The following is a 16,352-nucleotide window of genomic DNA, read 5'->3' as shown; positions in this document are numbered from 1 at the left end:
CTTCAAGACGCCACATTCTCATGACATTATACAACCAGACTGAAGTCCACTCATTACCATTTTTGATTATTTTATATCACAACATACTGTTTTAATGTTTAAAATAATCAGTTTTTACAGTTATGTAAGTTCAGTGTAAGATTGTTTAAGATAAGATGTGAGGAGCAGCGTAAATCTGATCACATTCTAGTCATACCTCAATTGTGCACATGTCAGGTTTTTGAATTCCGAGACTTTGATAAGGCGATGCACAAACATGGTATGCAAATCATTTACCATGAATGGCCAGGCAAATAAAATATAAAAATGTCAGTCAAAGAGCAATGTTCAGTTTACTGTGTAATTATACTTTCTTTTGTATTCATATGCAATTTTTATTTTAAATGTTCACTTTATTTACATTTCAACACATTCAACACATACATTACATTTTTTGAGATCATCCCTAAATCTGAACAAACTTAAATTACTTCCAAAGCCGTGATCAGATGTCATATTACGTTAGTTACTGTATGTCTGTTTGTTTCAGTTCTTGGAATCTTAAAAGTATTTTTGGGAAGTAGAGCAATAACTGCTCTATAAACCCTGGCAGCACAGTATTGATTCTTCTTTAGCCTTATTGATTTTATATTTGTTTTGTCTCGTACAGAGAGCTGATTGAGGAACTGCATCCTTTGATGAAGGAAGCTTTGGAAAGAAGACCTGAGGTCAGTTATATAATTTTTTGTTAAGTCAGACCAGCTGGTATGTGCCATAACTTGTTGTATTGTAAATGGCTCGCTCAAGCCATGCACACATGACTTGCATTTTTTACCTCAGTACAAGGTCATTGAAAACCTTAAAATGTCAGGGATTCCCAAACTTTTAAAATAAAAAAAAATCTTGGAAAAGTAAAGTACTATTTTATAGTAAAGTAATTGTTCAATTGATGTGTCTGCTAGAATAAAAAACGTCGAGAAAGAAGAGATCTGCTGAGACTCCAGCTCCTCAGGATCTTTGAGCTGCTGGCGGATGCCGGTGTCATCAGTGACAGGTGAGAAGGGTCTTATTATTATGGATTCTGTTCTCCGGACTCCTCCTTTGTGTCTCATTATCAACTCGCAGGCTATAAACCATAAAAATGATCCCCGCCTCTCTGTCTCTCAGCACTAATGGAGCACTGGAACGTGATACGCTGGCCCTGGGCGCTCTCTTTCTTGAGTACGTGGACCTGACCCGGATGCTTCTGGAAGCTGAGAATGACAAAGACATGGAGATTCTTAAAGACATTCGAGCTCACTTCAGTGCCATGGTGGCCAACCTCATACAGTGTGTCCCAGGTGAAGAGGCAGAAAAAGATGTTTCACAAGCTCAACACACAATTAATGTCAACATGAAATCAAAATGTAGTCCATTTACTTTCTTAATATGCATTCCAGTTTGTGCTCAATTTATCGATGCATGTTTTAATTCATGAATGCTCATAATATTGTTCTTCCTTCTATAAATATTTATTCACCACATTAAGTAATGACATCAGACTGGCGCTCTTGAAGCTGTATCTCGCTCTGGGAAGTGCTCCACGTTTTCTTTGTTTAGGAAATGGAATTCATTGCTAGGTGACAGTGTACTCCTGACGTCAGTCTTGATTTAGACTCCCTAGTGGAGACTCTGCCCAAAATAGCAGTAGATTAGATGAAGAGCCACTTTGTGGGCAAATGAAAAAAGTTGTACAATGGCCAGCCATTTTTCCCTATTCTCCCTCAAAAAAGCTAAACCATTCAGTTTTTAAATGATTGCAAATTGTTTAGTCATAAAGTATAGTTTCTAGTGTTCCTTCTTTTGAGATCTAATCCCTTTCTCTCCCTCTTTTTGTTTTATGTGTATCACAGTGCATCATCGGCGTTTCCTCTTCCCTCAGCAAAGCCTTCGACACCATCTCTTCATCCTTTTCAGCCAATGGGCCGGGCCTTTCAGTATAATGTTCACGCCCCTGGATCGCTATAGTGACCGGAACCATCAGATCACTCGATACCAGTATTGTGCTCTTAAGGTAGTACAGACTATACATGATATTATGTATAATTTTACATTATTTTGATAACAATTTTTATGTTGTCTTAATTAAAAGTTTTTTTTTAGTACAGTATTCACAAATATTGTTAAATAACAATTAGGACTGTTAAATGATTAATCACATCCAATTGCATCCATTAATCGCATATTGTGTTTACATAATACATGTGTGTACTGTGTATAATTATTATGTATGTTTGAATACACGCACATTCATGTATATATTTAAGAACATATAATTTATATTATATACAAATATAAATATTTTATACTTAAATCTAACAATTTGTTCTTGAATATGTACATGTATTTTTGTGTATTTATATAAAAATAATAATTATACACAGCACACACACATATATTATCCAAACACAAACTTTTATTTATTAAAAGAATAAATAAAAGATACACATTAAAAAGTTTAGGGTCATTTTTTGGAAAGACTCTTCTGCTCACCAAGGCTGCATTTATTTAATCAAAAATAATAAATACTAAATAATCAAAAAAGTAATGATTTACTTTTAAAAAAAGCAAAAATTTGTGAAATGTTATTATAATTTAAAATGACTGTTTTCTATTTTAATATATGTTAAAGTAGAATTTATTCATGTGATGGTAACGCTGAATTTTTAGCATCATTACTCCAGTCTTTATTGTCACATGATCCTTCAGAAACCATTTTAATATGATGATCTTCTGTTCAAGTTTCAATTCATTATCATAAATCTTTGATGAATAATAAAGAACAGCATTTATTTAAAAATAGATTTTTTTGTAACATTAAAAAAAGTCTTTACTGTCACTTTTGATCAGTTTAATTAATTTTTGCTGAATAAAAGCATTTATTACATTTGTATACATTTTCTTTTCTTTATTCTCACTGCCCCCAAACTCTGCAATAATGTATATATAAGATTTTATTAAAGCAGAACATTATCATAATATATATTATAATACTTTTTTATTTTTTAAAATACATATTTTTTACATGAATATTTGTTTGGAAAAACCTGCATGTACTGTAAAAGCAATGGAACGGGACGATGTTTAAGCGTGGCTCTATTTTAAAACATTGCTTGTGTTGCTAATTCAGACCACAGACATACACTCCACTAATTTTATCTCCAGAGGTCTACTTATAGCCTAGGAAGTGCTGTAGTCATTTAAAGTGCAAGACCTCAGTGTAGACACGCATGCCAAAGAGACAAAAGTGGGTCCGTTAAGTGACGAATGAGTCCATTTGTGATGACAGTGCATGTGTGCTTTGTTTTGTCTTTGGGAACCTTGTACCCATAATGTCGGCTCCATGCAGACGACGTGTAAACACAGTGTTCATGTCAGGTTTGTTCAGGTTAGGATTTCTGGAAAAATGACACCCACCTCTAAAGTTATATTGTTTGTGTGTGTATGTGTAGCGTCCTGTTTTGCCGTAAACCCCTTCCCCATAATGGAAAGGCGGGTGTTGTAAGACGATCATATATAATGTTGTAGCAATTGTAAAAGGTGTGTAATTCCAAGACCCTGGCGTCATTTAGACAGACAAACATCCAGAACATGATATGAGCCCTGTGAGCCTCTTCCCTGTTACTTTGAAGTTTTTTTTGTGTGTGTTCTGTTGGACACGATAGGACGTGATTTCCTCAAAACAGGAAATTCCAAGTTTTTCATGAAAGCTTTGCATGAAAGAATTTAGTTTTTTTTCCTTCTTTTCATAGGCCATGTCGACTGTGCTTTGTTGTGGCCCTGTGTTTGACAACGTAGGGCTCTCTCCTGATGGCTACCTCTATAAGTGGCTGGATAACATCCTTGCCTGTCAGGATCTGCGGGTAGGCAGCCAAACACTCATGACCCACACGTTCTCACTCGCTGCTTTGGTGTTGACTGTTGAGAGGTCTATACCAACACATCGATCTTTAAAATGATGTGTGCCTTTTGACCCAGTGTAAATTTGCTGAGGGACAGTCTCTCTCTCTCTCTCTCTCTCTCTCTCTCTCTCTCTCTCTCTCTCTCTCTCTCTCTCTCTCTCTCTCTCTCTCTCTCTCTCTCTCTCTCTCTCTCTTTTAGCCCTGGAATATGTGTGTTAGAACAAGACAGTACACTACCATTCGAAAGCTTGGATCTATTTTCATTTATTTGATCAAAAATACTGGAAAATCGAATATTGTGAATTATTATTACAATTTAAAACAATTTTAAAGTATATTATATATTCCTGTGATGGCAAAACTGCGTTTTCAGCATTATTACTCCAGTATTCAGGTTCACATGATCCTTCAGAAATAATTATCAACATGATGATTTAGAACACTTCTTAATTGTTAAAAACAGCTTTGCTGCTTAATATATTTTAATATGAATGTTTTATAAATGTATTCACTGTCACTTTAACATGAATTGGATGTATCCTTATTTAATAAAAAATATTATAAAAAATATATATAGACACCGAACTTTTGAATAGTAGTGTATAACCTAGTGTAGGCCTTTAGTAAATTATATGTAACTGGTCTTTCAGTCTGGATAAGTGCCCAAATTTCCTCTGAAACCAGCAAACTAGACCAGTTTGACCCATCTGATCTGACCAGCTAGGACCAGAACCAGCTGTTTTAACATCAATTAAACTGACACAAATTAGGAACCATGCTGAAAAATCCAGCTGAAACCTGATGGCAGCTAGTTTTACATAGTATGAATCTGGTCAAAGCTGGTCATTAGCCAGTCCAAGTTGGTCTAAGATGGTTTACATACGGCTGTAGTTAGTGCTAGAGAAGCCAGGTTCAAGCTCGTTAGCATTGATAAAACATTTTAGCTAAGCTCAGAAGAGTTGCTGCTTGCATAAACTTCTTAGACTAATTTAACAAGTTAGTCATTAAAACACCGGTCACAACTTTTTTTAGGTTTGTAACATAAAAAGGTAGATTGAAAGCAAGACTGATTACCCCTTGACTATCTGTTAGTTGGTCAGACTAGTTATCAAGACTTAACATAGTGTCTGTGTAAAACCAGCCTTCACCGGTTGATCAGAAACAACAAGGTCACTTTGAATGGTTGACAATCTTGACCACCATGATCATCAACTTCAGTCAAAGTGACCTACCTTGTTGTGGTTTTGTATCACCTATCACTTCAATAGATAACAAATGTGATCCTCTTCTCCTCCTCAGGTGCATCAGCTGGGCTGTGAGGTGGTGGTTCTTCTGCTGGAACTTAACCCAGATCAAGTGAATTTGTTTAACTGGGCCGTGGACCGATGTTACACCGGCTCCTGCCAGCTGGCCTCTGGTTGCTTCAAAGCCATTGCCACTGTTTGTGGTAGCAGGTATGCTGGGGACTGAAAAGCTAAAGCAAATATTGCATTTTTCATTTGACATCTTGCAGGTCTTATATGATCATCTAACTCTGGTGATAAATTATATCTGACTCCTGCTGCGATTGTGCTGCGACTCTCATTCGGCTCACACTGTATTGAGCAGACACGTTCAGTTTTTATTTGTAGTGTTTGTTCTCTAACTAAACTAAATTATTTTATTACTATAAATAAATCTAAATGCCAGTGGGGCAGTGCCGCGGTGGGCAAGTGATGTAACCGGTGTTGTGTCTGAACACCGATAACACCTGCAACACAGACTATCACAGCGAGACTAATTGACACCGAACATCTGAAAGATAGTTTAAGACAATACCTTAACTTTAATATGACTATAAAAATGTCTAGAAAGTATAAAGTTCTTCACATATTTTGTTGTGCCAGATTTCCCAGTAGATAAAAACCCTATTCAATAAAGAGCTTTGGTGACATTTTTTCTAGACATAACTTTGGAATGAAGCCCCTCATTAACATATTTAGCAATTTAAGTTGTTTTTATGTAGGTGATCTTTTATTTTTTTCATAGAAACTACTCCAGTGATATCGTGACTCTGCTGAACCTCGTTCTCTTCAAAGCGGCCGACACCAACAGGGAGATCTACGAGATCGCTATGCAGTTAATGCAGGTCAGAGAGAGAACATTCTCTGCCAAAGAAGTGTTGCAATAATAGAAAGTGTCCTGGATTAAATGGTGTGTTTGTGTGCTAATCTGTTTAAATGCTTGTGCATGTGTCTGTGTTTTCTGGTTGAATAGATTCTGGAGGCCAAGCTGTCTGTGTATTCTAAGAGGATTGTGGAACAGAAAAGTGGTGCTATCCTGTATGGGACACACGGGCCTCTTCCCCCACTCTACAGTCTCTCTGTAACCCAGCTTTCTAAACAACTTGCCAGGATATACCCTGAATTAACCCTGCCCCTTTTCTCAGGTATAAAATGGAAGGATACTTATAGTCATTTTAATGTAACTTATTTTATTTTAGTTACTTCCTAAGGCAACATTCTGCTTTTTGTTTAAGTATACGTTTTTCATCTATTTTAATTTTACTCCCCCACCTAGAAATGTAGTTCCACCTCAGCCGTAAGACCTATATATTTTATTTAATATTTCACACAAATTTTAACAACTATCAAATACACCGATCAGGCTTAACATTATGACCACGTCCTAATATTGTGTTGGTCTCCCTTTTGCTGCCAAAACAGCCCTGACCCATCAAGGCATGGACTCAACTAGACCCCTGGAGGTGTGCTGTGGTATCTGGCAGCAGATCCTTTAAATCCTGTAAATTGCAAGGTGGGGCCTCCATGGATCGAACTTGTTTGTTCAGCACATCCCACAGATGCTCGATTGGATTAAGATCTCGGGAATTTGGACACCAAGTCAACACCTCAACTCACTGTTGTACTCCTAAAACCATTCCTGAACTATTTTATGGCAGGGCACATTCTCCTGCTGAAAGAGGCCACAGCCAACAAACTGTCATGCACTGTGTATTCTGACACCTTTCTATCAGAACCAGCATTAACAATTTGATCATCTGTTTAATTGGACCACACGGGCCAGTTTTCACTTACCACGTGCATCAATGAGTCTTGGTTGCCCATGACTCTGTTCACCACCATTCCTTCCTTGGACCACTTTTGATAGACACTGACCACTGCAGACCGGGAACGCCCCACAGGAGCTGCAGCTTTGGAGATGCTCTGACCCAGTCATCTAGCCATCACAATTTGGCCCTTGTCAAATCATTATGATTGCTCATTTTTTCTGCTTCTAACACATCAACTTTGAGGACTAAATGTTCACATGCTGCTTAATATATCCTACCCACCACTTCTCCTGTCAGTGGTCATAATGTTATGCCTCATCAGCGTAAGTGTTTGTCAAGAATTCATAAAAGTACTTTAACAAAAATATGGTGGTCATATTTCTGCACATTTACCTCTCCAGTACAGTTGTACCATAGACTTTCATTGTAAGTGACTTTTAAACACATTTTCCCTTTCTGGACCTTAAAGTGCATTTATCATGGAATACAGCAAATTTACCCAAACATGTAGAAACACCATTAATATCTATGAATATGTATTATAACGTTCTATCTTTTTGTATCTCTCATCTCTAGAGGTGAGTCAGAGGTTTCCCACCACTCATCCGAATGGGCGTCAGGTCATGCTGACCTACTTGCTTCCTTGGCTCAGTAACATTGAGCTGGTGGATGGAGGTCTGCTGCCCACAGTCTCGAGTTCGAACAGCCCTGGGGACAACAGGAAGGGATACACTCACAATACTTCAGCACCTCACCTGCTCCGTGGCACAGGCTGGGGGTCACTGCAGGCCTCCTCTTTGGTCCTAAACAACCTCATGTTCATGACCGCAAAGGTACGACAATAAACCCCTATTACTTCACTCTGTGCTAAACTAAAAAAAACTATGGTTATCAATACAGCACATTAAGTTGTGTGTCTCTGTGTGTGCTAGTATGGGGATGATGTCCCAGGTGCAGAAATGGAGAATGCTTGGAATGCTCTCGTCAGCAATGAACGCTGGACTAATAACCTGCGGACCACCCTGCAGTTCCTCATCAGCTTATGTGGAGTCAGCAGCGACACCTCTCTCCTGCCTCACGTAAGTCGTACTTTTATTTATTTCATTATATTTTGCTTTGTTGTCAATATTTTATTAATAAAGCAGGTCATTTGGTTAAAGAATGAATGCGAAGTTGTCCAGTTTGAGTATGTGGACTGTTCTCTATTTATGCTCAGATTAAGAAGGTGGTGATCTATCTTTGTCGCAACAACACCATTCAAACCATGGAGGAGCTGATTTATGAACTTCAGCAGACAGATCCTGTGAACCCTGTTGTGGTGCACTGTGACAATCCTCCGTTTTACCGCTTTTCAGCCACAAGTAAAATTACCACCACCACTTCCGGTATGCATGCTAGATGATTACAATCATCTACAATATGTCACTCACCATAGAGATAATTTGTGTTTATATACACTACTGTTCAAAAGTTTGGGTCCAGTAAGTTTAAAAAAAGAAAGAAAAAAAGCAATTAATAATTTTATTCAGACAAGAAAAGATGCATTTAGTTGATCAAACATGACGGTAAATACATTTATAAAGTCACAAAAGATTTCAAATCCAAACGTTCTATTTAAGGAATATTCATCAAAGAAACCTGAAAAACATGTATCACAGTTTTCACAAAAATATTAAACAGCACAACATTGTTGTTAAAACATTGTTTTCAACAATGATGGTTATAAGAAATCTTACCTGAGCACCAAATCAGAATATTAAAAGGATTTCTGAAGTATCATGTGACATTGAAGAAGGCTGCTGACATCAACAAAGTCACAGGTTCCAATCCAAAGGTATTTAATAAAATAATATCCAACACAACCTAACAGTGTGTTCAACACAAACAATAACCGACCATGAACTTAGGGTATCTTTACATGACAACGATGTACAAAAACATGATGATTGTGAAAACGATCCCCATTCACACAAATCTGCGAAAATGACTAAAACGGCTGTATTATGCATGACAGTAGTTGGAGATGTCGCTTAGTCAAGAAACACCCCACGAACACGTAATACACGTTTGAACGTGTAAAGCGCATGCGCATGATGTCGCCGTTTTCACAGATTAACGTTTTTGTTGTTTACATAGAGGCGGTGAAGGCATCGTTTTCAAAACCTTGCACTTTGAAACCCGTTTTCAGGCCCCAAAAACGCTGTTGTCATGTAAATGAATGGCCAAAACGCATAAAAAGTTTTCTGTTTTCAGTTGAAAACAGTGTCACGTAAACATACCCTTCAATATAAAATGATAATGAACTAAAAGACTTAACAGGTGTGATGATCAAATAAAAAGCCATGGTAACTGATGAGAGCGGGAAAAGTGAACAAAGATAACAGGAAATAATTACAAGGAAACTAAGAAGCTCATGAAAATCAAACTAAACAAACAAATGACTTAATATATGGGACAAATATTTTTTTTATCAAATAAATGCAGCCTTGGCGAGCATTTTTCAAAAATATTACAAAATCTTACCAACCCCAAACATTTGAACAATACTGTTTTTTGAATACCTTAATTGTATATATCTGTCAAGGCTTAAAACATTGTAAATGAATAAAGCAAAAACTGCAAAAAGCAGTATGACAGTGAAATAGTGTTCATGTGTTGATCCTATATATCATGGCACAGGCTGTATTAATATTTATCTCTCTAAAGGTCCACCTTCAAGTAGCAAAACATTAGTGTGTGGCCAAGAAAACATACCTGACTTGGATAACTCGCCAATCACAAAGGAGTGTGATGACAGGTATGTCCCACGAAAACGCACAATTTATGTATGTGCCATAAGACTCCTCCCTGTTCATGTTTGATGATAGTTTGAGGTTACACCCTCAATGAGCCTTACAAACATAACTCATTACAAGTCATTATGAAGCTGATACCTTCATCCAAATAGATTTGCCATACATTTCCCCTGGAGAACCCCAAGGTTAACCACCTTTATCAATAGAAAAATGATTTTGCATGTTTATATTTGAGACATGCACTGAAAACTGCTTTATATACATACTTTTTTTTTCTGTCCACCAAAGGCTGAGCAACATCTTACGAGCACATAACCGCCTGGAGTCTCGGTACAGCAGCAGTTCTGGAGGTTCCTACGATGAGGAAAAGAGTGAGTGTGGTTCATAACCCTACAGATGGACCAAAACAGTTCAGGAATGACTGATATTTCTGTATACAGCGGAGGAGCTTCTGAGCAAAGTCAAGTTCAATTAGGCATGCATTAGGCATGAGGTATGACGGTTGTGGAGTTTGTCTGTCTGCATACCACTCATGCTTCGAGGGTAAAATCCTGTTTTATTACAGGTCTCATGGATGAAAGGCATACCTGGCAGGAATAGCGTGTTGTTTTGACCCGTTTTGCTTTGCCTGCAGGTGAGCCACTCCCACCATATGCCATGTGGCTTATGAGTGTGATGGAAACCAATCAGCCGCTTCCTCTTCCCATGCCAGTTAACGGAGGCTGCTGGGCACCTCTGGTCGATTATCTACCCGAAACCGTCACTCCACGAGGACCCCTACACAGGTCAAGCTTCCGGAGTTGAAACCATAACTCAAACTTTATACTTGTTACTGGAGAACATAGGACAAATGTCTTTGTAAATGTATAAGTTGATACAGTTACAGTTGTCGTTTATTAAAATTAGAGTCCTCTTGTTATCTCGTCTTAGTTGTGGAAAAGGTTGTCAACAAACATTTTTCGTCATAGATTGCATTAACAAAATCAATACTTGTTATAACAAAGTAAAGCTTTCAATTCAAGCTGTAAGCATGTAAATCTTTGAAACCTGCACAAATATACCAGGAAATGACATAAATGTTATATGGATAGCTGAAGCAAACTTCACCCACAGGAAATGATGCTATCTAGAGAAGTAATTACACCTCAGCCAGACAATTTCATATCCTAATAAAAAATTCATATCCTTTAAAATTTCCAGTTCCATAGATTTCTCTTGTAAGTGATTTATTGCATTTTTGTGATTGATATATTTATTTATTTTTTATGTTAAAACAGTCACAAAGTTACAAAAATAACTCTATACTCTCTGCTTCTTCACATTATGTAACAACCTTTTATTCAGATTTAGATTCACTGTTTAAATCTCGTCAGTCACCCAGACTAGAATTACACACTGGCTTTTAAGGGACTGTAACTTGACTCAGTTTAATTTAATCTCTCATCATAAAACCCAATTCTTATCAGTCCCGCAGATTATGTAATCCTGGAATCTTAAAGCATGTGACTCTGCAGTTATCAGACAGATGGAAAATAGATGATCAGAAGCTGCAGTGCTGTCGTCAGAGCCCCTTTGACCCGAAAAAACTGAGATAACACTTTACCCATGTTCTTTTTAACATCTGCTTAGGAACTATGATAACAATGCCCATCGTCAATGTGATGACAAAACCAGCATTCTTCTTTAAGAATTTTTTTTGTCACCCAGTCACAGCTGTCAATATGTTCTTTTCTTTTTGAAAGGTCATTGCTGGAATGTGCTTTTTGTTCATGTGCTGGTTTTGTCTGGTTCAGGTGTAACATAGCGGTGATCTTCATGACAGAGCTGGTGGTGGATCACAGTGTGAAGGAGGACTGGGCCCTACACCTCCCTCTACTGATACATGCCTGTTTCCTGGGTCAGTAGAGCCTTTGCTGTCAGTTCTCATCACAATTTGGGACATTTTATCAGGGATTAGACCCTCTAGATTAAGGCTCCAATGCTCGAGTCAGGTGAAAAGTACTGCTTTTACTGTAGTACACAGTTTTTGTATCCAAAATGGATTTGCTTTTATCATATCGGGTAAAAAAAGAAAAGAAAAAAAAAGTGTTTTGCTATGAGGACAGTGTTGTCAGTGAAAGCAGTAGCTGCAATCTCTTGAACATGTAGGATGGAACAGCCTTATCTTTTTTAGAACTATGTGAAATATTTGTATCCCTGCAGATTGAGAACATTATTAATTTCAAATCAAAACAAAATTTAGATGTTGACAGACTCAAAAAAGAAAAACCCAAAGAATTTTTTTTTTAATAAAAACTAGTTTTACTAGTTTAATACACTAGGTTTAGTGTACTACCAGATGTTCCCACTTAACCCCAAAAGAATGAATGCAAGTACAAAATAATGTAAAGCTTTAGAATGTGGCTCTTTTTTAGGTATGGACCACTACCGCCCAGAGGTGTTCGAACACTGTAAGAGGCTCCTCTTGCACCTTCTCATCACGTTATCTTGCAACAACAATTTCAGCCTCATTGCCTCCGTTCTGTTAAACACCAGAGATGCTAACAGCAACAAGAGCCTGACCTTCAAACCCATCTTCCAGCCTGATTTCTACACAGGTAGAGTATATTTTATATATATATATATATATAATTTAAGCTTGATTTAAATTCATATTCATTTGAAAATATCAGTAACATTGGTTATTATTGTCATTACTTTATCAAAAGCAGCATGTGCATCACAACACAGAGGCTTATATTTTGTAAAATATGTTAAAAAAATCATTCTACATTCTGAAGAGCATGGATGTGAGTGCTAGGGGTCAGAAGACACCAAGGGCAACATGTTCCTGGATCAACATTCCAATCAGCCAATCAGATTTGAGAGACAAGTTATTTATCATTGTTATTCACCTATCATTTCCGTCTGATTTTAGGGATAAATTATGGGTAGGATTAGGTTTTGGGGTAGGGACAGGAATTGTGAGATAGAATTCTGACTTTCTATCTCACAATTCTGACTTTATATCTCACAATTCTTACTTTATATCTCACAATTCTTACTTTATATCTCACAATTCTGACTTTATACCTCACAATTCTGACTTTCTATCTCACAATTCTGACTTTATATCTCACAATTCTGACTTTATATCTCACAATTCTGACTTTATATCTCACAATTCTGACTTTATATCTCACAATTCGGACTTTATATCTCACAATTCGGACTTTATATCTCACAATTCGGACTTTATATCACAATTCGGACTTTATATCTCACAATTCGGACTTTATATCTCACAATTCGGACTTTATATCTCACAATTCTTACTTTATATCTCACAATTCTGACTTTATATTTCACAATTCTGACATTATATCTCACAATTCTGACTTTATATCTCACAATTCTGACTTTATATCACAATTCTGACTTTATATCTCACAATTCGGACTTTATATCTCACAATTCTTACTTTATATCTCACAATTCTGACTTTATATCTCACAATTCGGACTTTATATCTCACAATTCTGACTTTATATCTCACAATTCTGACTTTATATCTCACAATTCTGACTTTATATCTCACAATTCTGACTTTATATCTCACAATTCTGACTTTATATCTCACAATTCTGACTTTATATCTCACAATTCGGACTTTATATCTCACAATTCGGACTTTATATCTCACAATTCGGACTTTATATCTCACAATTCTTACTTTATATCTCACAATTCTGACTTTATATCACAATTCTGACTTTATATCTCACAATTCGGACTTTATATCTCACAATTCTTACTTTATATCTCACAATTCTGACTTTATATCACAATTCTGACTTTATATCACAATTCTGACTTTATATCACAATTCTGACTTTATACCTCACAATTCTGACTTTATATCACACAATTCTGACTTTATATGTCACAATTCTGACTTTATATCACAATTCTGACTTTATATCTCACAATTCTGACTTTATATCACAATTCTGACTTTATATCACAATTCTGACTTTATACCTCACAATTCTGACTTTATATCACACAATTCTGACTTTATATCACAATTCTGACTTTATATGTCACAATTCTGACTTTATATCACAATTCTGACATTATATCTCACAATTCTGACTTTATATCTCACAATTCTGACATTATATCTAACAATTCTTACTTTATATCTCACAATTCTTACTTTATATTTCACAATTCTGACATTATATCTCACAATTCTGACTTTATATTTCACAATTCTGACATTATATCTAACAATTCTGACTTTATATCTCACAATTCGGACTTTATATCAAAATTCTGACTTTATATCTCACAATTCTGACATTATATCTCACAATTCTGACATTATATCTCACAATTCTCACTCTATATCACACAATTCTCACATTTTTCCTCGCAATTATTATTATTAGAGAAAAATTCAGAATTGCAAATTATAAAGTCAGAATTGTGTGATTATAAATTGAGAAATTGTGAGTTTTAAAGTCTTGCAAGATATAATGTTGCAATTGCGCAATTGCAGTTCTGACTTTTTAACTCACAATTGTGACTTTATATCATACAGTTCTGACTTTGTAACACGCAATTATGAATAATGAGAAAAAAAGTAATCATTTTCCCCCCTCAGAATTGGATTTTATAAATGCGAGTTTATATCTCACTATTCTGATTTAGATATAAACTTGCAATTGTGAGTTATAAAGTCAGAATTGGGTGATGTAAAATTGTCTTGTTTGGCAAAAACACGGTGACCATCAGAAGATGTAGTATGTAGATTGTATACCAAAAGTTTTCCATAAAGTAGTGAGTGAGCATGTTAGTAATATGCTGTAGAGGCCTGCATCTAAAATGAAGCCATATATCTAAAATGATACATACAACTCGAATAAGTTCAAATATATACTATGAAACTATGCAGTTGTATTCATTTTTATATATAATTACATTTAATATAACTGTTAGACATTGAAGGGCAAATTAAATGCTGAATATTTTGCACTTTGCAAAGCTCTACATTTTATTAAACGTTGTGAAATTCTTCTGTCAATAAGACAAATTTAGCAACTTTTCATGAATCCTGTTTATCACACCCTCCTTGCATGAACACTTAGACATTGGCTTTGGTATTTGACACATAGCTTTGGAGAGTGCGGTCATGTTGAAATCCTGTGGAGGGGTGGAGGGTGAGAATTCTTATCTGTGCAAGAGAAACTTCTGGAAGTGCAGCCAAAAACAACTATATGTACACAGAGCATCTAAAGGTCTGATTAGAGCATTCCTATGCACTATTTTTATCTTCTTGCTCCAAAGGGACCATCTATCGGGCCCTGGGGAGACTGGTTTGCACAAGAGGGTGGTCTCACTGTTGTCATGCTGTTAAAGCATGTCTAGGCAAAATCAATATGATGCTGATAAGATGGCAGTCACGAGCCCGTCATAACAGCATCGCGATAGAAGTATTGTTCTTTAATGTTTGTGATTTGGCTCATTTAGGAATGTTATCATACCCTGTTATATATACCATGTTTGTTTGACTTACCTACATTTTTTAGTTACTTAAAATGTAGGTTCATCTTCAGAGCTTGTTCTTTTCCAAACCTTTTTACTCACCATGCATGTGGTGTTCAGGGGGTGTGGACTTCCTGCGGAATGGCCAGGTTTCTCCTGTGCCAGATTCTGGCCTCAGTTCTTCCTCTACCTCATCCAGCCTGAGCCTTGGAGGAAGCAGCTCCAACCTTCCTCATCTGGCCCAGGAAGAGGTGGAGCAAATGGAGAGCAGCACTGAAGATGACGAGAAGAGCAGCAAACTCATTGAGTTTCTTACTACCAGGTATACAAACCTAGAATTATATATCTAGGTATATAAATTCTGTAATGTTTACACTACCAGTCAATTTCAGTATTCTTTTTATTTATAAATGTATTACTAAAAGTAAATACGGTTATTTTGACTATTATTTTTATCAAAGAGTCCTGAAATGATCATAGTTTCCCCCAAATAATTAAGCAGCACAAGCTGTTTTAGCTTTGATAATAATACGAAGTATTTCTTAAGCACCAAATCTTCATATTGGAAGGAATTCTGAAGGATCATGGGACACTAAAGACTGGAGTAATGATGCTTAAAATTCAGCTCAGCCATCAATTTTAAAGTATAATAAAATATACTTTAAAATTGAATAACATGGAGAACAGTTATTTAAATTGCAATAATATTTCACAATATTCCTGTTATTACTGTATTTTTGATCAAGTAAATGCAGCCTTGTTGAGCAGATTTGTGAGCAGCTCTTTTTAAGAGCTGTGTCCAAAACTTAGTACTTCAGGAACTTTTGTGATTATTCGCCTCTTCGTGAGGGATCGCTTCCTGTATTCCTCAGTTGTAAGTCACTTTGGATAAAAGCGTCTCCTAAATGATTAAATGTAAATGCATAAGAGACTTTTTTTCTGAGACTTAAAACAAACCAAAAACAAACTTAAAACAAAACAAAGAAAGGAAGTGTTATAGGCAGATACATGCTGTAATGTTTTTATTAGTTTGAACCTTACAGTATGTGAAATCCA

General features: G+C 36.2%; 1 protein-coding gene across 5 annotated transcripts in view; it reads left to right on the top strand.

Annotated features, from left to right (window-relative positions):
• Positions 1–16,352, top strand: part of frya (furry homolog a (Drosophila)) — a 70,114-nt gene that overhangs the window by 30,903 nt on the left and 22,859 nt on the right. For all 5 annotated transcript variants that reach the window (XM_067450447.1, XM_067450448.1, XM_067450451.1 and 2 more), the window contains exons 24-40: positions 650–707; positions 942–1,033; positions 1,147–1,319; positions 1,872–2,032; positions 3,771–3,881; positions 5,220–5,374; positions 5,949–6,048; positions 6,177–6,348; positions 7,549–7,805; positions 7,905–8,051; positions 8,189–8,357; positions 9,679–9,769; positions 10,056–10,138; positions 10,402–10,552; positions 11,561–11,664; positions 12,182–12,364; positions 15,417–15,618. In XM_067450447.1, the coding sequence (XP_067306548.1) occupies positions 650–707; positions 942–1,033; positions 1,147–1,319; positions 1,872–2,032; positions 3,771–3,881; positions 5,220–5,374; positions 5,949–6,048; positions 6,177–6,348; positions 7,549–7,805; positions 7,905–8,051; positions 8,189–8,357; positions 9,679–9,769; positions 10,056–10,138; positions 10,402–10,552; positions 11,561–11,664; positions 12,182–12,364; positions 15,417–15,618 (2,409 nt within the window). The remainder of the gene's footprint in view (positions 1–649; positions 708–941; positions 1,034–1,146; positions 1,320–1,871; positions 2,033–3,770; positions 3,882–5,219; positions 5,375–5,948; positions 6,049–6,176; positions 6,349–7,548; positions 7,806–7,904; positions 8,052–8,188; positions 8,358–9,678; positions 9,770–10,055; positions 10,139–10,401; positions 10,553–11,560; positions 11,665–12,181; positions 12,365–15,416; positions 15,619–16,352) is intronic.

This window comes from Pseudorasbora parva, chromosome 8 (genome assembly GCF_024679245.1).
Source record: "Pseudorasbora parva isolate DD20220531a chromosome 8, ASM2467924v1, whole genome shotgun sequence".
Classification (NCBI taxonomy): Eukaryota; Metazoa; Chordata; class Actinopteri; order Cypriniformes; family Gobionidae; genus Pseudorasbora; species Pseudorasbora parva.
Note: the sequence above shows the minus strand (reverse complement) of the source record. Positions and strands in the feature narration are given on the sequence as shown.